The sequence below is a fragment of the Barbus barbus genome, assembly GCF_936440315.1.
Source record: "Barbus barbus genome assembly, chromosome: 4".
Taxonomy (NCBI): domain Eukaryota; kingdom Metazoa; phylum Chordata; class Actinopteri; order Cypriniformes; family Cyprinidae; genus Barbus; species Barbus barbus.
Genome location: NC_136732.1, coordinates 32,851,469 through 32,871,417, shown reverse-complemented (window position 1 = coordinate 32,871,417; position 19,949 = coordinate 32,851,469). Strand labels below are relative to the sequence as shown.

General features: G+C 35.3%; 3 protein-coding genes across 3 annotated transcripts; all 3 read left to right on the top strand.

Annotated features, from left to right (window-relative positions):
• The first annotated feature begins 278 nt into the window (after nucleotides 1–278).
• On the top strand, nucleotides 279–2,759 carry tmem86b (transmembrane protein 86B). Its single transcript, XM_079402412.1, has 3 exons — nucleotides 279–416; nucleotides 714–957; nucleotides 1,732–2,759. Exons 1-3 carry the CDS (start codon nucleotides 366–368, stop codon nucleotides 2,184–2,186), a joined length of 750 nt encoding a protein of 249 aa, XP_079258538.1. The 5' UTR covers nucleotides 279–365; the 3' UTR covers nucleotides 2,187–2,759.
• Nucleotides 2,760–4,063: 1,304 nt separating this feature from the next.
• On the top strand, nucleotides 4,064–4,867 carry lrrc3cb (leucine rich repeat containing 3Cb; the record flags this gene model as incomplete). The annotated part of the gene is made up of 1 exon (XM_079414683.1): nucleotides 4,064–4,867. One exon carries the CDS (start codon nucleotides 4,064–4,066, stop codon nucleotides 4,865–4,867), a length of 804 nt encoding a protein of 267 aa, XP_079270809.1.
• A 9,621-nt stretch (nucleotides 4,868–14,488) lies between these two features.
• On the top strand, nucleotides 14,489–17,298 carry LOC306866269 (uncharacterized protein). The gene is made up of 2 exons (XM_079411362.1): nucleotides 14,489–14,539; nucleotides 16,166–17,298. Exon 2 carries the CDS (start codon nucleotides 16,199–16,201, stop codon nucleotides 17,081–17,083), a length of 885 nt encoding a protein of 294 aa, XP_079267488.1. The 5' UTR covers nucleotides 14,489–14,539; nucleotides 16,166–16,198; the 3' UTR covers nucleotides 17,084–17,298.
• Nucleotides 17,299–19,949: the final 2,651 nt, after the last annotated feature.

Below are 19,949 nucleotides of genomic sequence, written 5' to 3'. Positions count from 1 at the left end.
TAGCATTAATAATAATAAAAAAGACCCAGAAAATGTATCTCTCTGAACTTGTGTCTCAATCATCAAACCTTTGCTCTTAGTGATGATGTCACTACAGGGTAATAGGCCATAATGCAGAGAGAAACAGGCAGAGAGAGAGAGACAGGCACAGAAACAGGGAGAGAGAGTGAGGGGTGTACGTTTTTTTTTATGACAGAACAATCTGGCAGATAACGCATCACTCATAATGGTCCAAAGTCCAAACCAGTCAATGAAACACCCTGGCATATATAGTTGACAGAGGCATTACAGATCTCCCAGCTGTGGAACAGGTGGCCCACATCTGAGAACGCTGCGTGTAAGACTGTTTAGGCCAGAAGACAGAGATGGACATCCTGGAAACAAGTGCTTACGACCGCAAACAACGCAGGAACACGGTAATCACAGCAGACACACACACACACACACACACCTGTGTTCTGCTCTTGTGGGCTTATCTGTGCACCTCTATTACATCCAGGTTACTCATTTAGATCCACATTTAGTCACAAAATCATTTTTCTAGCTTAGAAACAATCATATCCTGTGAGATATGTTTTTAATAATAAACGTATTTGCATTTAATGTTTATAAAAGTGTTGTAATACTGATTGAAATGAAGATTGTTTTTGTTTTTTAAAATAAAAATCATGCCTGTATTGTTTTCATTCTTTTCTCCATCTCTTCTTTTCCAGACCTGTGTGCTGTTTCTTTATCTCCTCCCTTTTTTTGCATCCTGTGCCTTATACTTCTACCTGTGGATCCCAGACTCCGCCCCCTCTCTTCTGGCTGCTGGCATTAAGACCACTCCCATCCTCTGTCTGGTCCTTCTGGTGCTCAGCTATAATGGGGGGTGGAGTCTAGTGGGCGTGGCTGGAGGGTTGCTGCTCTCAGCGGGCGGAGACTGTTGCCTTATTTGGCCAGAACTTTTTATCCATGGTAAAGGTTATTTCGTCCTGTCCCATATCTTTATTTAAGGCTATCAGGGTTACTGATACAAAGCCTACCAAAACCTCCAGGTCATATTTCACTATTAAGTCAAGAGGGGAAAATTTTTTTCTTACTTTTTGTTCTTTCTTACTATGTTAAGACACACAAATATATTTTTTATTATTATAATTTAAATTGTGAAGTATTTGTGTATCACATTATTAATTTTATTCTGTTTTAATTTTAAGCCTGTGTGTGTGTTTGTGTGTATGTGTGTGTTTGTGTGTACACTATTACAGTAATAAGAATAAAATGAGAATCACCTTTCAGAATAATGGAATTTTCCAAAAAAAAAAAAAATAATTATAAAAAAATTATATTTTATATTTTTATTAAATATAAATTTATATTCATATTTGTTTTTATATTTTCTTTTTGGTTTGCTTTACATTTTATTTCCATTTTAATATACACTTTACTTATTAATTACCAATTTTTCCATAGCAGTGTTGTTGTAGTATTAATAGTTTGAATTAGTTTTTATTTTTATATTTTTTTCAATTTAATTTTAGTTATTTTTTTTTAATTGTCTATATAGTTTTTATTTATTTTTATTTGAGTTATTTTAGTACATTAAGTTAAACCAAATAAAAATGAGAAATGTTTCAATGGCAAAGATTGTGTGTGTGTATACACAGTTTTTTATGGTTGTAGTTTTAGTTAACTAAACTCTGCCTCACAGTCTTATCTCTGTCATATTTATTTTTTAATTTTTTTTTCTAGGAATGGGCTGTTTTGCTCTGGCCCACTTGCTTTACTCCATTTCCTTCCTGTCCTCTCGAAATTCTGCAACATCTACGTCTTTCTCATTCTTTATCCTCTACCTCATCCTGTGGTTGTTCGGCATTGGAGTGTATGCTTACCTGGTGCCCTTCCTTCGGCTCGATCCAGAAGCTGACCTTCTCGTCCCAGCCATAGGGGGCTACATGCTGCTCATTGTCCTCATGGCCACACTGGCTGCTCGTACACGGCGGCCGCTCATCCTGCTGGGCAGCCTGGTCTTCATGGCTTCAGACCTCACGATTGCACTGACAAAGTTCAATGTCTTTGATGTAGAATACAAAAAGCACATTATTATGACCACATACTACCTGGCACAGCTGCTGATTGCATTGGGTGACGTGAAGGCAGTGCTGGAGGAGGAAGCTGATGATATCCACAAGTGGAAGAGATCATAAGACTGCTGTTGGTTCAGTGAAAGGTTGATCACTGTATAAAATGGGGCCACCACTTTGGATAAACCTGCGTCTGTTTTACAGTAAACGCACAACTACTGTGTGAACATGGCTTACTGTGCATTACTAAATATAAGAAATATTACACAGTCTGACCTATCAACTAAGACTTTCATCTAGCTTCACTACAGTAGAGATGAACTCAGCCTAACAGACAAACTGATCTGATTACATTTGAAACAATTGTATGTAGTTTTGCATATCTTTGAGACTTTGGAGTTTGAATGGATTCACTGTCGTAAATACCACTGTCGTTGTTGCTGCCGTAAAGCAATCATGATTTATTCCCAGAACAGACGTGTGAGAAAGAAACACAATTCCTTTTGCCTTATTAGAAGTCAGAGTGTACCTTCAGAACGAGTCTGAAACTAGCATTTCAATGTAATAATCTGAAATACAGTTGCTAAATGTATTAAATAATTTTTTTTTGTCCAACACAAATATTTATGCTCCACACTGAACCCTTGCTATATATGAGTCTGTCGAACTTGTGCAGAAATAAAGCAGATAAAGATTTGTGTTTATTGACTGATTCGTTGTACTTTCGTGGTGTAGGCAAAAGAAAAATGTCCAAATATAATTCTGTTGACTTTCTGTGATGAATATAGTCTACCAGTAGACTTATATAGGCCTAGGGCTAACATCATGGAATGTTTTTGTGTTTTATAACTTATATTTGTAGCATGCAATGGGGTCCAAAAGTAGGAGACCACTTTTAAAATAAAACAAAATTAAATAAAAGCATAGCGAGAAATTCTCAACTTCGTTTTTTTGTTTTTTTAAACCATTAACATTTGGTAAATTTTATAATAGAATTTATTTGGTAAATTTTATAATAGAATTTGTAAAATACCAACAAAGTAAACAAGCATTATAGTTTGTGGGGCAAAATAAGTTAATGTAAATTTATAATGTTATTAACAAAAAACTTGAAAGAACTGCAAGACAAAAAAAGAAAAGAAAAATCAATCTTTCGCATAGCGCCATCTGTAGTTAATGTTGTGTATGAGAGAGTTCCCAAATCACCAGAACTGAGAGGCTTCTCCGCGGTGAAGTTGGTCCTCACGACAGGAATGAATTTGTACCCTTTTAATCTGTGAATGAATCATGGACATTTTGTAAACATCACAGGCGAATTTGGGTAATGAAGAAACGTTCATATCCCGACGCTAGGAGGATATTAGTGAATAAACAACAACGGGTGAGCAAATTTTCAAAGGAAAATTGATAGAAATAATCTCTACAATATAAATACAACATGTGTTTATGCTTTCAAACCACCAGCATTTATAAAGCGAGTTTTCATCTTTTCTGTCAGGTAAGTAGCCCTTTTCCTATTAAGTTCCTAAACTAATTAAAACATATTTATTGAATATAAAAAAATAATATAGCCAAATAGATAAATATATAGATTACACACACACACACACACACACACACACACACACACACACACATATATATATATATACATACACTGACTTAATTAGTATTTGTATAGAGATAATGAATGATATAATTATTGGACTGTCAAAGAATGATACATTGAACAAAGCAAATAATCTAATCAGATGTGTACCGATCGTTTTGTTATTATTTATTATTCCTGTACATCTGAAAAATATAGGCAAGTGTGTGTCTTAACAAAATCAGCAGTTGCTTGATAGTAATTAACCTAACAAGTGCCCATTTATCCTCAAAATAGCTCCGCAATCAGCAAGAATAATGATAGCAGGGTGTCAGTTGTAATGACTTGTTGTTTTCTTCCTGTTTCCTTTTTGTTTTTGGAGGCTTGAGCTGGTGTGCTTTTCCTCCTCCTGATGTTCAGCTTCCTCTGGGAGGGTCGTGCTGTGGCCAGCTGCCTTTCTCTCACTTTCATGCTTCTTCTGCCCATCTTGGATGTGTGTATGTCAGAGTCCCACCATGCAGAATGCCCAGAGAGCTGCTTCTGCTCGGAGAGTGTCGACGGTGGGCTGATGGTCCGTTGTAGCAACATGAACTTAATAGCGGTGCCACATGGCCTTCCGAACAACACACAACATCTATACCTAGACAACAACCTGCTTCTTACCATATCATCTGATTCATTTATAGGACTCCCACTGCTGTTCAAACTAGATCTTTCCCACAACAGGTTGGTCCATCTGGAGCCTGGAGCCTTTCGAGACCAAGCAGACTCGTTAAGCAGCCTGGACCTTTCTTTTAACCTACTGGAGACACTGGACCCCGAGGCATTTGGTGACCTCAGAGCTCAGACTAACCTCTCTCATAACCCCTGGCTGTGCGACTGCCGTCTGCAGCTGGCTATGCCACAGCTGCTCTTAGATCCCTCCTCCCTTGCTGAGGTGGTGTGCAACACTTCTGAACCTGAGGAGTTGGGAGCTCAAGGTATGCCCTTCATCCTGGTAGCGACTGATCTTGACTTCTGTGCAGCACTCCGGAGGACCACTGACGTTGTTATGCTAATAACAATGTTTGGCTGGTTTACAATGGTTATATCCTATTTAGTGTACTATGTAAGGCACAACCAAGAAGATGCTATTCGCCATCTAGAGTATCTCAAGTCTCTCCCAAACAGACAGGACAGATCTGGGGAGTCCCTGACATGTAGCACCTGGCTGTAATGTAAATAAGAAAAAAAAAATACTGAAACTACTTTAAAACGTTTTTAGAGCTATAAGATGAAAAATAAAGATTCTTTCATTGTGCTCATTAAGGGGTTAGTTCACCCAAAAATGAAAATTCTGTCATTAATTACTCATCCTCATGTTGTTACAAATCCGTAAGACCTTTCTTTCATCTTTGGAACACAAATTAAGACATTTTTGATGAAATCCAATAGCTTTCTGTCTAGCTTTCTCCATAGACAGCAAAGCAACTGACACGTTCAAGGCCAAGAAAGGTAGTAAGGACATAATTAAAATAATCCATGTGGCATCAGTGGTTAATTCTTAATTATATGAAGCGAGAATATTTTTTTTCTGGGTACTACTGCAGAACGCTGGCTCCTGCGTCAGCAGCACCACATGCATGCATGGTAATGTCACGAACATGCGAAGACTGACAGAGAAGAGAAGAAATTGTTGAATAAAGTCATTATTTTTGTTGTCTTTGCGCATAAAAAGTATTCTCTTAGCTTCATAAATTTAAGGTTGAACCACTGATGTCACATGAACTATTCAACGATGTCTGGGAACACGTCAGTTGCGTTGCTGTATATGCAGGGTCAGAAAGCTCTTGGATTTCATCAAAAATATCTTAATTTCTGTTCTGAAGCTGAACAAAGTTCTTATGGGTTTGAAATGACATGAGTAATTAATGACAGAATTTTCATCTATCCCTTTATTGTATAATGTTTCAAAAATGCTATTTGAATGCTTGGATTTGTGTCTTGATTGTTTGTGCTGTTTTTGTAAATCACTTTTATATGTGTCTTTAGTAAGTTTGAAATATGAATAAACAAATAATTAATCGTTTTTGTGTTTTTTTTTTTTTTGCTTTTTAGTTTATATTTGTTGGCTTTGAGTCATCTGTAATTTCTTAATGTGGATGAAATTTATATTTGAGCAGATATACACCTTTATGTTCTCTTCTATAAAACAGACCAAGATATTCAAGACTCATCCTGCACTACACAGATATCATAAACTCTCAAGAATGAAAATGTCACTCCCACAAATACAGCATGCCATTGACTAGCAGTAGCAGCTAGCAAATCATAGCTCATGGCTTCATGTTAAAAAGGGAAGATCTCTTTGATGTCCTGACAACCATAAAAAAGAAAAGAGTAAATAGTAAAAAAAAAATTAAAAAAAAGTCTTTAATGGTCTTGTGCAATATGCATTGAAAACAACTGAGAATGTTTGTTCATTCTTGATATTTTGATACTTTGTTAACCATTTCTTTCGGACAAAGGACCAGCTGAAAAAGAAGTATAGTCATGCTAATTTTTAGTGGAAAAGTTTTTCTTCAAGGCTTCCTTTGGTCAAAGAATGTGCCTTTCAAAATATTAAACACATGTTACATATATTAGATCCTGAGAGGTTTTTGTAGGGTTTTGTTTCTCTTGCACAATTTAGACTTCAGTAACCCTGCATGAGATTATGTGTATCGTACTGTATCCAGTTGAAATATAGTTAAAAACTGATCTGGGCTTGGGTTCAGTACTTCTAAGAAGAGTAGGGAGAGTTGGATTGAGATTACATTCAATAACTACATCACATTTGCAATCAGGACTCTAACTCTCTAACACAGCCGGAGGAAGTGTTTCTCTGTGTTCCCCTGAGAGGAAGCCCTGAGACTTTTGGAGGCGCAGATATCTGTTGGAGGGCAACACTTGACTGAGCTTGAGCGCTTCAGATGTCAGCAACATTTTTTGTGACTGTTGTTTAGGCCTGCTCCCCATGTGTGACTTCTACCATTAATATTATTGGTTGAATATGTCAGTCAAGGTCTTTATGATATTTAGGCCAGCTTAAAGGATTAGTTCAATCCTGAATGAAAATTTCCTGATAATTTACTCACCCCCATGTCACCCAAGACATTCTTGTCTGTCTTTCTTTAGTTTAGAAATTAGGGTTTTTGAGGAAAACATTCCAGGATTTTTCTCCATATAATAGACTTCAATAGTGGCCTATGGGTTGAAGGTCCAAACTGCAGTTTTAAAGGGCTCTACACAATCCCAGTTGGGGAATAAGGGTCTTACTAGCAAAACGATTGGTCAATTTCTAAAATAAATAAAAATATATTTATTTTTTAACCACAAATGCTCGTCTTGCACTAGCTCTGTGAATAAAAGCCTAAAAGCGAAAGTAAAACGGGCGGACATGAGACAATTAATCATGAGACAAATTTAATTTTAAAATTAGGAATTAAAACTGAAAAGAAATTTGGGACAACATCAGCTGGGTGAAAAGCTCTTTTGGAGATCTCTACAGTGTTCTGCGAGCTGCAAACAAGTGAAAAGCTATACAATGTGTGTTACAAACATTCAACGATAGCACTTTATTTTACGGTCCTGCTACTCATGTACATACTATATACTTATTATAGTAATTTCAATAACTAGGTACTAACCCTGATCCTACCACTAAACCTAACTCTACGGCGTGTCATGCTCGAGACACTGTAAAAGACTCGAGCACAAAGGTAGAGCAGTAAATTGTAAAAGCTTGTGAAAAGTCTATGTCAGGAGTTACTGCAAAATTCATTGCGACATTGTAAAGTGATGAAAACCATTTTCATAGGTTTAATATCACAGCAACTGTTGACTTCTCTTCTGACAAGCACCTGTTTGATCTGGGCTTCACTCGTGTGGATGAAGACATCAATCGCGGTGCTGGTGGAAACTATGTCTTCCTATGGTATCGCCGCTGAACCGATAAGAGCAAAGCTCTTACTGCTCTTAACATATCCACCTCCCTCCTGGAGGAAGGGAAGCTTCAGGCTTTAAAATGCTCAATGTTAATCTCAATGAAGGAACCGGTGGAAACAATGTCTATGCATGGTACAGGAAAGAAGGATGCGAATCACAGATCCAAGCCATGGTTCTACTGATCAACCCTGATGCCTGGAAGGAGTATCAGAAAGCTGGCATTAACATTGTCGAAATAAATCTCAATGACGACAACAAGGGCTGGAAAATTTACATAGCATTCAAGTAAAAAACACAAAAATATATACTTCCATCATGGTATCTTTTTCAATAATCTAACTGTATATTGCAACTATGAGCACACTTGTTTGGAAATTTTAATGTGTGATTTATAAAAGTCTCTTCTTTAAAGCATATTGTGACTGTGGCTGTTGTAAAACTCTCAACCACACACATTTGGCTTTTGTTTTTATGTGATAATGCATTATGAAATAAAGCTGACATTACAACAAATGCTCTGGTGAGATTTTTGTGACATTTGTGTACCTTGGGACATAGTATGTTATGCATGCACACTACAAAACAAATAATAGTGATTTATGAATACAAATGAATTCAAAGGCTTCATATCCTTCTTGTATGTGCATTCCAGAAAAGTTCTTGTATGACATTATAATTAGGAAATTAAAGCTTTTCTGAGAAAAAAAGTATCTCTTGGCATTATTGCTACTTAATATATTAAGTATATAATATTATCAATATTAAAAACACTAACCTGGTATAGTTGTGTTCAAAAGGGAGCTTAAACAATGTGCCTTTTTAAGTGGGACACACTTGTTGTACATACCATATTACATGAGCCCTTTGTGAGAGACAATATCCCTGAGATTATGTAAAAAATATTATTAATATTCTTTCTAATTTGAAAAACTGATCTGGGCTTAGGTTGCAAAATTGAGGCAGCTATGAATATTATTCGGAGAAGATGTCTACTTTTAAGAAGAAAGTGAGAGTTAGATTAAAATTACATCTAATCACCTTGCAATCCAGACAATCCAGAAATCTTTTCCATCTGTTCCCCCGAAAGGCACAGATATCTGGTGAAGGGCGACACTTGACTGAGCTTGAGCTCTTCAGATGTCACTGTCATCTTTTATCACTGTTACTCTGGTAGACATGACAGAGCAACACCTGCTCCCCATGAGTGGCATCTGCTAATAATATTAAAGTCTGAATATGCTTATCAAGGTCTTCATGATTTGTAGGCCCAATAGCTATACTCTGTATGGAGCCGTTTAATTAAGGGACATTCTGTTTAATTTATAGTCTTTTTGAATGGTTTCATGTATCTCCTTTACTGATCTATTGATCAGCTGTTTTATACTAAGGGCTAATAGGAGGTATCCAGTGTCCAGCTTCTGGATTTGTTTAAAATTGTTTTTAGGAAGTGAAATATTTTAGGTTGATAAATTTATCAGCACTGAATTCCGGATAATATTTTTATAACATCTGAAACCTGCTGTGCTCAGCGTAAGTTACAATAGCATGTGGCAGATCAGATGACAATTTACTGTATTGCTTAGGACTTTCCATCAAAATGTGATGTTGTTGTCATTTCTTAATTTATTTTTATTTCTGTGACATCTGTATACAAAAAAAAGTATTTCCCACTAAAAATGGTTTGTGGCAGATTTAATGCCCTTTTTGACAACTTATTGTTCTTGACTTTTCATCAAATCTGTGACAGTGTTGGCTTTAATGGCTTGTTTTAATCTGTCTTTTACTGTCTGTCATTTGACAAGAGGTTATAGAAGCATAAGGCATCCTGGCAACGCTGACTGGCTGAAGGCACCAAAATAGTGTGCACAGTCTCAAGCACTTTATTAATTAATAAAAGTCTTGTGTCCAAAAAGAATCAGGCACTAATAAGATATCTACTACAACAGTACATCTAGATTGCTTACAAAAAATGAACCAAAACACAGAAATAATAGATATAACAGAAAAAGTTCAATTCTATGCAAAAGCAAATACCTTTTTGTGCACATTTGAAATATCCCCTTGCACACATACTGTAGAAATAGGCACAATTACAAAACCATTTATATAGGCTTGAACTGTCTTGGAGCTGTCATATTAATTTGTGTAAGTGCTTTAGAATGGAGTGGTATGGTAGCGCAGCTTGCCAATGGCCCAAGATGCTGAGATAGGCTCCGGCACCCCTGCTGTTTAGCACAAGTGCTTTGCAAAATGGATTGGTCTTTTAGGAAGTGATTTTTTTTAGATTGATAAACTGAATAGATACTGATACTGATCATTTTTTAAACATTTGAAACCTGCTGTTCTCAAGTTAAATTCATTCCAAAATCAGCACATGGTTTTTCCACAACATATTCCTCATGACCTTTCTCAAAACTGTGATGTTGTTCTTTCTTTCTTTTTTGATTTTCTTGATTTTCTTTCTCTTTCTGTGTCATCTGGTAATTTGTCTACAGTAAAACAATAAGTATGTTTCCACTAGACAAAAAGTAAAAATGAAGCAAGTTAAATTGGTACTGCTTTTTTGTTGTTGTTGCTGGTTTATTTATATTCCGCATGCAAATGTATCATAAGTGATATCTGTCTGTTTGTTCAAACTTGATATAGTGAGAGGTAAATGTTTCTTTATGACACACCAATTGAAAATGTGTTACCTTTATGCTATATAGCATTGAACTGCCAAATCAGATTGTATTAAATGTTTTAGATTGATAAACTGAACAGCTCTTAATATCTGATTATTATTGCAAAACCTGGTACAGTATGTGACAGATCAGATGACAACTGTCTACAGTAAAACTAAAGGAATTTGCTGACTGACAAAGAAAATGAAATGAGAAATTAGTTCTGCATAAGTTCTTTTGCTTAATTTGTTCATTTGGTTTTAGCATGCAAATGTACAGTAAATGCTATTTATCGGTTTGGACCAAAATGAAATACGGAAATAATTATTATTTCTTTTTTTTTATTAGTGTTCTTTTGTTTACTGTTTATAGAAACGATAAAGATAATTGTCATGTCCCTCTGAGTTTTCTAAATGGTTTTGTGTGATTAGGTGCTTTAGTGATTCACAAAATTCCATTATCAGGTATAATAAAGGCTTTAGAATGTGTCGTTACTGTTACTATGCGGTGTCTGTTACTATGATTCAGCTTTGATATCAGTTTTAATTAAAATGTGTTTTAGGAACTTAATTTTTGCTAAATTAGCTGAATAGCTCCGAATTCCGGGTAATATTTTTTTAACATCTGAAACCTGCTGTGCTCAGCGTTGGTTACAGTAGCATGCGACAGATCAGATAACAATTTACTGTATTGTTTAGGACTTTCCATCAAAACTGTAATAGTGTTGGCTAATGGCTTGTTCTTAATCTTTCTTTCTCTATGTCATCTGTCTATAGATGTAAAACAAAAAAAATATTTCCCATTGAAAAAATGTAAATGAGCCCTTCTGTTCATGCAATGGAGGCCAGCTAGTAAGTGTTGTACATGTGAACCTGCTGTACATGTAAACCGGACTAGTGACTGACAGTAGAGGCTATGGTCTTTAGCGTCATTAGTGTGCCCATCTCCCGTGCCGGTTGTTGCCGAGTCAGGTCCTGCTTGGAGCAAAACCAGACACATGAGTGCCGTGACCTTGATGGGACCTGAGGTTTAGGTATGAGTGTAATGGAGGCCAGTTGGTATGAGCTGTGCAAGTAAAGGTTTTGTGTAAGTCTTTCCTGACCTGACAACATATAGAGTGAGATAAATTGAAATTATTCAGTTCATTGCATGAAATACAGGTGGTTTTATCATCTAATATTTTAATATACAGTCATGGCCAAAAATATCAGCATCCTTGGTAAATATGATCAAAGAAGGCTGTGAAAATTAATCTGCATTGTTAATCCTTTTGATCTTTTATTAAAAGAAATTACAAAAATCTAACCTTTCATTGAATAATAAGGATTTAAAATAGGGGAAATATCATTATGAAATAAATGTTTTTCTCTAATACACATTGGCCACAATTACTGGCATCCCTAGAAAGTAAAATATCTCTGTAGTATATTCCCATTCATATTCACAATTTTGAGCACTCCAGGGTGATTATGAACATGAAATTATCCAGCCATGGCTTCCTGTTTCACAGAAATTCAATAATGAAATGCCTTTAACTGAAAATCTTTTTTTAATCTTTTCATTTTACATTATTGACACACTATTTTCCTTTTTTTTTTGATATTGTGCAGTTGCTTTGACACAATTTACATTGTTAAAAGCACTATATAAATAAATATAACTTGACTTGACAGAAATATAAATAGGAGGGAAAACAAAGCCCAAATTCCCTTAATCATCCATCACAATGAGAAAAAACAAAGAATATATTTCTCATGTGCAGCAAAAGATAAATGAGCTTCACAAATTAGTGAAGTGGCTTTAAGAAAAGAGCTAGAGCGGTGAAAATTTTCATTTCCACCATCAGGGCAATAATGATGAATTTCCAATCAACAGAAAATGTAATGAAACTGCCTGGAAGAGGACGTGTGTCTATATCGTCCTAATGCACGGTGAGAAGGAGCGTTTGAGTGGCTAAAGACTCTTCAAGGATCACAGCTGGAGAATTGCAGAAAATAGTTGAGTCTCGGGGTCAGAAAACCTTAAAAAAAATATTATCAAACATCCCCTACATCACCACATGTTGTTTGGGAGGATTTCAAGAAAAATTCTCCTAGCTCATCCAAAAACAAACTCCAGCATATTCAGTTATCAGACAGGACTGGCACTTCAAATGGGACTGGCTTCTATGGTCAGATGAAACTAAAAAATGAGCTTTTTAGCAGCAAACAGTCAAGATGGGTTTGGTGAACACAGGGATAAAACAATGAAATATACTGCTGTATTTTTGATGTTGTGGGCCTATATTTCTGCTGGAGGTCCTGGAGATCTTGTTTAGACACATGGCATCATGGATTCTATCAAATACCAACAGATAAAAAAATCAATAAGTGACTGACTCTGTTAGAAATCTTATAATGGGCCATGTTTGGATCTTCCAACCGTTCAATAATCCAAACACAAACCTCAAAAACAACACAAAAATGGGTCACTGAGCACAAAACCAAGCTTCTGCTGGCCATTCCAGTCCTCTGACCTGAACCCTGTAGAAAATGAGTGAGGTGAACTGAAGAGAAGAAGCACCATCATGGAGCTGTGAATCTAAAGGATCTGGAGTGATTCTGGATGAAGGAATGGTCTCTGATCTCTTGTCAGGTGTTCTTTAACCTCATCAGGCATTATAGGATAAAATTTAGAGCTGTTAAACTGGCAAATGGAGGTTTCAAAAAGTATTGAATAAAAGTGTGCTGTTAATTGTGGTCAATGTGTATTAGAGAAAAACATTTATTTCATAATGATATTTCCCCCCCATTTAAAATTCTTATTATCCAATGAAAGGTTAGATTTTTGTGAATTTTTTAAATAAAAGATCAAAAGAATTAACAATGCTGATTCATTTTCACAGCCTTCTTTGATCATATTTACCAAGGGTGCCGATATTTTTGGCCATGACTGTATGTCGTTTAAAAGAATGTGACCAATTCCTATGAATTTCACTGATTCTAATTACCTAGTCTGTGACATTATATTTGTGTCACTTAATTTCTAGTGATTATCGTCAATTTGATTTCGCAGATTCTATTTAAACTAAACTGAGCTAGACAATGACATCTCTGAATTCAATAATGAAATGTCTTAACTGAAAATTGAGTGTTTAATCTTATTTTTATACATTACTGACACCCTATCCTCCACTTTGATACTGTTAAGTGCTTTGACACAATCTGTATTGTTAAAAGCGCTATATAAATAAAGGTGACTTGACCTGACTTGACTATATATAGAAAACACACTGGAATATGGATTTCATTTTATACTGTTAAATGTTTATACATAAAAGCTCTATTGTCTGGCATATACTTTTCCCTACTGTTTAATTCAAACTATCTGGCTTCTTAAATCTCTCTATTATTCTTAAAGTTAAAGAGTTTCTCTTTTGTTTTTAACTCTTGAAAGTGTTAAGTTATAACAATTAACTAATAGTCAAACTATTCTAATTTAGGCAAGGTCAAATTAAATATTTAATTATCAACAACAACAACAAAAAGCTAAACAAACAACAATGAATATGAAACATTGAGTTCAACAATGAGGTAAATATGGATAAATGGAGAGATTGCCAGTGTATCACGAAAAATCGAATCAACTAAATATACACTTTAATTTAAGCAATATGAAATTCTGTTAACTGTTAACTTGGAGCACAGACAAATAATAATAAAAAAACAAGAAAAATTTGGTAATTATAAATCAAACACAGGAATAGAGCAGATTTATTTTACTTTAAAATAACATTTGGCCATGTTTTCCTTGTCAGCGAAGATGGAGAGTTCAGTCTTATTCTGTACAATAAAGGGACGAGTAAGAATGTTCCTTTGTTCCCATTATTGTCTTAAACTGCCGACCAATTCAACAAGATCAGTACTGTATAAAGGTTAAAGAAACGTAAAGCACCAGATCTAGACAAGACATAAAACCACATCTTTACTGGAATAAGGAATTATCACACCTAACCTGTTTGGACGTTTTTAAGGCTCTGTAAATTTCTACACTCTCAGAAAGACATTTCTGTAACCACTTCTCAATGTTAATGGTTGATCATGAGCTAGGTTGAGAAATAAGTTGGTTAATGACGATATACCAGCACGGGGCGTGTGAGGAGCAGATTATATAATAGAGCTAAGTGAGAGCCCTATAAAAGCTCTTCAAAAATCTGTTCTGTTATCATCAGCCAAAATCTGTGTCTTCTTCAACAAGCAAGACAGGTCCTGTATTTACTGGTAAGGTGGTAATGTATTGATCTGAACTGAATCAACATTGAACTGATTTGAGCTGAATAATGACACTATTACCTTCTGTAGAGCTGCTTTAGAATTGAATTGAATTTGTTTCATAATTGATGAACTTTGCAGCATTGACACTGTTATTGAATTAACTGAGTTGAATTAACATTGAGTTGAATAATTACTCTATTGTCTTCTGTAGAGCTACTTTACAGCTGAAATTTAAGTATTTCATATCTGATTAATTGGTAGAACATTACAATAATGTTTAATTTGTTAGTTAAGTACATTTAACATGAACTAACAATGACCTATACTTCCACAGTAATTATTAATATTTGTCAATGTTAATTTCAAGATGAAATTGTAAATTTCTAAAATCAAAAATTGTATTTGTTAACATTAATTAATGCACTTTGAACTAACATTAACAAAGACAATAAATAAATCCTTTAAAATGTATAGATCATGGTTAGTTCATGATAGCTAATGCAGTTACTCACCTGTATGCTAACAAATGGGACCTTACTGTATACCAATTTATTTTGCAACACTGTTATTTTCCTGTTTATTAAGGTGAGGCTGCTTTGAAACAATGCGCGGCACTATATACTTCAGATGAATGTGACTTTTCTTACAATGAATTTTTAACATAGTATTTTCTGTAAAAAATCCAACTTTCGAAAAGTTCTACTAACCAATGTGAAAAACAATAGCCTGAACAAATCATTTTTAGTAGAAGTCAGTTTAATTTTTTTTTGTGAACTGAACAAAAATACTCTAAACATGTTGCTAGCAAAAAAAATAAGTTTACCTTACTTAGATACTCAAGTATTTGTTCACAACAACTTTTCAAATTGAGTCATCTGAACAAACATTTTTACATTGAACAAAAGTTCCCAGCATGCATTGTAGCTTGAAAACATTTTATGTTAATTATTATTAAAATATTATCATTGTTTTAAATTTTACTGGCTTAATTTACGCTGCTACTGCTGTTGTCACTGTCAGTTAGCTCTCATGTGGATCAGCGTTCATATTTTTACTGATTTAATCGTGTGCTGAGGTATGTGCATCTCATTGCATTATGTTATATGCATTTGTCTTTCAGCATAAATGTTTGTCTTTAATTTTAAGATGCAAATACTACCCGTATTATGTAGAAGGCTTTGAAACAAACATAAGTCTAAAGGAAAGAGGATTGTAAAAAAGATTAACATTGCTAAATGCTAAAACATCTTTGGTTGCTCTGACAGATCTTGTAGACTCAGTAGACTGACATTTATTCATTAGATGAACTAAAGTTATAAGTTGTCGGTTGCTAGTTGAGTTAAGGCGATAGGTTGCCTTATTTTTTTTGAGTTAGGTCAACTTTTTTTATACCTTTAAATACTCTGAAGTAGATATATGCAAATATATGTAATGTGCCAAAATGTATGTGAAGAGTATATATTACTCTAAAAGTACTGAAGTGCTTGTGACATTAGCACTAAAACATTTTTTTTAATAGCAAAGATTTGAAAAACTATGCGTGTCAGAAATGAATACAGTGAATAAAGTATTTATATAGTTTTCTTATTGTGTAATCAAGCAATAAATAAACAAAGTTCCCTTTTTTTGTAGAAAGTTAACCTAATTCCTCTGCGAAGAAAAAAAATGGCAACACATCTTATAACAAAGCTCAATGTCTCCACCACTAAGGATGAGGAGGAAATACTGGGAGCTCAAGGTTATCAGCTCATCAATAATGACCTCAATGAAGGAACTGGAAAAAAACGCGTCTTTCTTTGGTACAAGAAAGAGTGTGGCTTGAAACCTGTGACCAGGATCCAGTTTTCATTCAATGATAAAATGAAATCTGGTCTGGATGATGCTGGGTATGAGCTGGTGGACAGAGATCTGAATGCAGGAGCTGGTGGAGATCCCATCGTCTTGTGGTACTTCTACGGCAGCACTGAATCTGACATTCCCATTACGAGCCTCGAGGTAAGCAAAGATGCCAAAGAAGAACCTGCTCTTCTAAAGGATGGCTGGGAGAGACTGGGCTGTGATCTGAACCGTAAGGTTGGAGGGAAGTTCATCTACCTGTGGGTGAAAAGAGAGAAGCCGAGCTACATCTGTGAGATCACAGCAACTGTTGACTTCTCTTCTGACAAGCAAAAGTTTGATCTGGGCTTCACTCGTGTGGATGAAGACACCAATCGTGGCGCTGGTGGAAACTATGTGTTCCTCTGGTATCGCCGCTCAACCGATAAGAGCAAAGCTCTTACTGCTCTTAATGTATCCATCAACTTCCAGGAAAATATAAGGCTTCAGAATGAAGACTTCAAAAAGCTCAGCATTAATCTCAACTCTGGAACCAGTGGAAACGATGTCTACGCATGGTACCTGAACGAAGGATGTGAATCACAGATCAAAAACATGGTTCTGCTGATCAACACTGATGCCTGGACCGTATACCAGAAAGCCGGTGTCAGCTTTGTTGACAAAAATCTGAATGAGGGCAACAAGGGCAAGATAATGTACTTAGCGTACCAATAGTGCTGTGGCTTAATTAATCTAATGGGTGCCACTAGATGGCAACTATAAGCAAAATTATTGGAAATGCGTGACTTAAAAATCGCTCTTTTAAATCCCTTTGTGACTTATTACACATAATGTTGACTTAATGATGTAACACATTCAATCAAAATCACTTCATTTGGCTTTTGCAGTTTTGTTATGATGCACAATGAAATAAAGGCTTCTTTAACCACAACAAATGTTTGGTGAGATTTTTATATTTCTGCACCTGTCTTTGGGACATACAGTATCTAGTAGCACTAACCCCTTTATCATATAGGCCTACTCATATTTCAGGATAATTACCCTCATACTGCCAAGGAATTCAAAGTGATATAACTATTAATTAAAAAATGTTTAGTCTTAGTCCCAAAAGGGCTTAAATAGCAGTATTAGCTTTTCTGAATTAGATCTTTATTAGGTTCTTGATATTAATCAGAGCTGTACGTTAACTTTTTTTGCACCTCTGGTGCTACAGAGGTTGAGAGTTTTGTAGCACAGAAAACAAAATTGTACCACAAGAATAAAAGATGTTCCCATCTCTGAAAACAACCACAGGCCGTGCAGTTCATCACTTAAACTGGCATGTGACTATCAAAGGATATTAATGTTCTTTCAGACAAACATTTTCTTTATTTGCTAAACATGATACAGAACACTAGGTTTGTACTTGTTTGTAGGGCTGCAGAATTTGGCCAAAAATGTTGTTTTTATACATAAATATGATTAACAATAATTATGATGATGATGATTAAATAAAGCATTAAGCAAAATCATTGTAACGACACTATTTTCACTTTAATTATTATTATTATTGTTTTACAGAAAACAGAGGGTAGTCTCATGCAGTAGTCCTTATGTCCTAACTTATGTCATTTCGGTAAATTTTAGTAAATATTCGGCTGTCGCTGTAGTTTGATAAAACTGGATAAAACGCAGATAGAGATTTTTAACTGATGAAACGTGAAGACAATAAACATGTGATTGCGATAACATAAGTTTTCTCAGCTCATTGTCCATTATGTCCACTAGGTGGCAAAAACACTTTACTTTTGAGTTCAGGTCTCTGTGATGAGAACAAAACAGGCAGGTCAGTCCTGGCAATCCAGAGTCACAGTCACAAGAATATTAAAAAAGTATGACATGCTTTTATGAAACACTACTTCATTTTTGTCATTATTCTGAAGGTGAAATTAAGGACTGAATTTCATTTCATTAATTTTGTATATACATTTATATATATAATTCTGTCCTGGTCAGCTATACTCTGCTGGCATTTTTTATTTTAATCACAACATGCTCTCTTTTTCTCATCCCCATTAGAAATATACACCTTTTGCTGAAGTCTCATTCTGTACCCTTATGAAACAGGCTCATGGCCTGGTTTTAAAGGCATCTTCTGTGCTGCTGCTGCTGTTGGGAGTTTTTTAAAGTGGAATTTCCTGCCATTTTGCAGTGTTCTCTCTGTATGTCTGAGATCAGATTGGCAGCTGTCCCGCTGTGCTCGGGAAAAAATAAGAAAAGTCTTCAGCTGCAGGTTAGAGTACAAAACAATGGCGAAATCACCACAGCGATGTCAAGCAGTGATACGTCTATAGTTTTTAGGGAGTGTATGTAGGGTAAATAAGGGCATGTAGTGTATGCATTTTTTACATAGAATCTTATCAAGCAGACTAACATTCCCATTTTATCAAGTTTCTCCTCATTTGACAGCTACTCGTCCAGGAAAGCAGGATGGTACATATCACATACTGACTGATTAAAATGATCAGATTGACATAAATGAAAGTAGATTACTTTCATGATGCTCTTTCAACCTGTGTAAAATAAAATCTCATGACTGGCTAAATTAAAAGAAATGTGTTTGATCATCAGTGTCATCTGAATCTGCCTCACCAGATGGTTTCCAACAGAAAACATTTGGATCATAAACTAAGTAGTGGAACAAAACACAAGGGTATGCTTTCAGTTTTGGGATTGTCAGCTGTTGGCCCTAAATTATCAGTGTTTTTGATCTGTACCTGCAGACTATGAGAGATCGCCACAGCGATCAAGTTACGCAGATATCTGTCTTTATGTTTACACCTGGAACTGCAAGCCATTACATTAACACACAGAGCAATACTGGTTATGTACCGCATTTGACAGTGAGTCGGTGTGATATAATGCTGATTTCCAGAGTTTAGGGATGATGGAAAGGACTGAAAGTAGAAATCTGGGCCAGAGGTTGAAATATTCATCCGCAATGCGCTGAAGCATGGGCCTCAATTTAGCAAACGCAACTAACAGGAGTATACAGGAGTCTTGTGTGTGCGTGTGTGTGTGTGTGTGTGTGGATATATGCTTGGAAATACTCCAGTGTTGCATTTTTCCAGCATTTGTCAGCACAGGGCAACTGTGGGTTTCTCTGGTAAAGTCATCAGGGTGCGACCACAGGAGATAAAGGAATTTTGTCCTGATCAGGTCATGTTTTCGGTTATGCATGATTGTACATGTGGGAATAAAACTGAAATAAATAAATAAGTATATAAAATAACCTTAAAAAATAAAACTTTTCCTAAAAAGTTGAACTATAAATGCATAAAACTATAAATTTTTCTTTTATCTAAATCAACTGACATATAGCTTTTATATAGAAGTTTTTTCTATTAGAAATGATTAGCATGACAACTTAAGTAAAAGGTTGAAAAATGTATATGAATCTCAGAAAGTATTCATATTTGGGGTTTTCTCCCTTTTGCTTTAATGACAGCTGCACTTATGTAAAATGTGTTGATTCATAATTATAGATATAAATCAAATTTCCCCCCTAATTTTTCATATTTCTTTTCTTTTTAGTACTGTA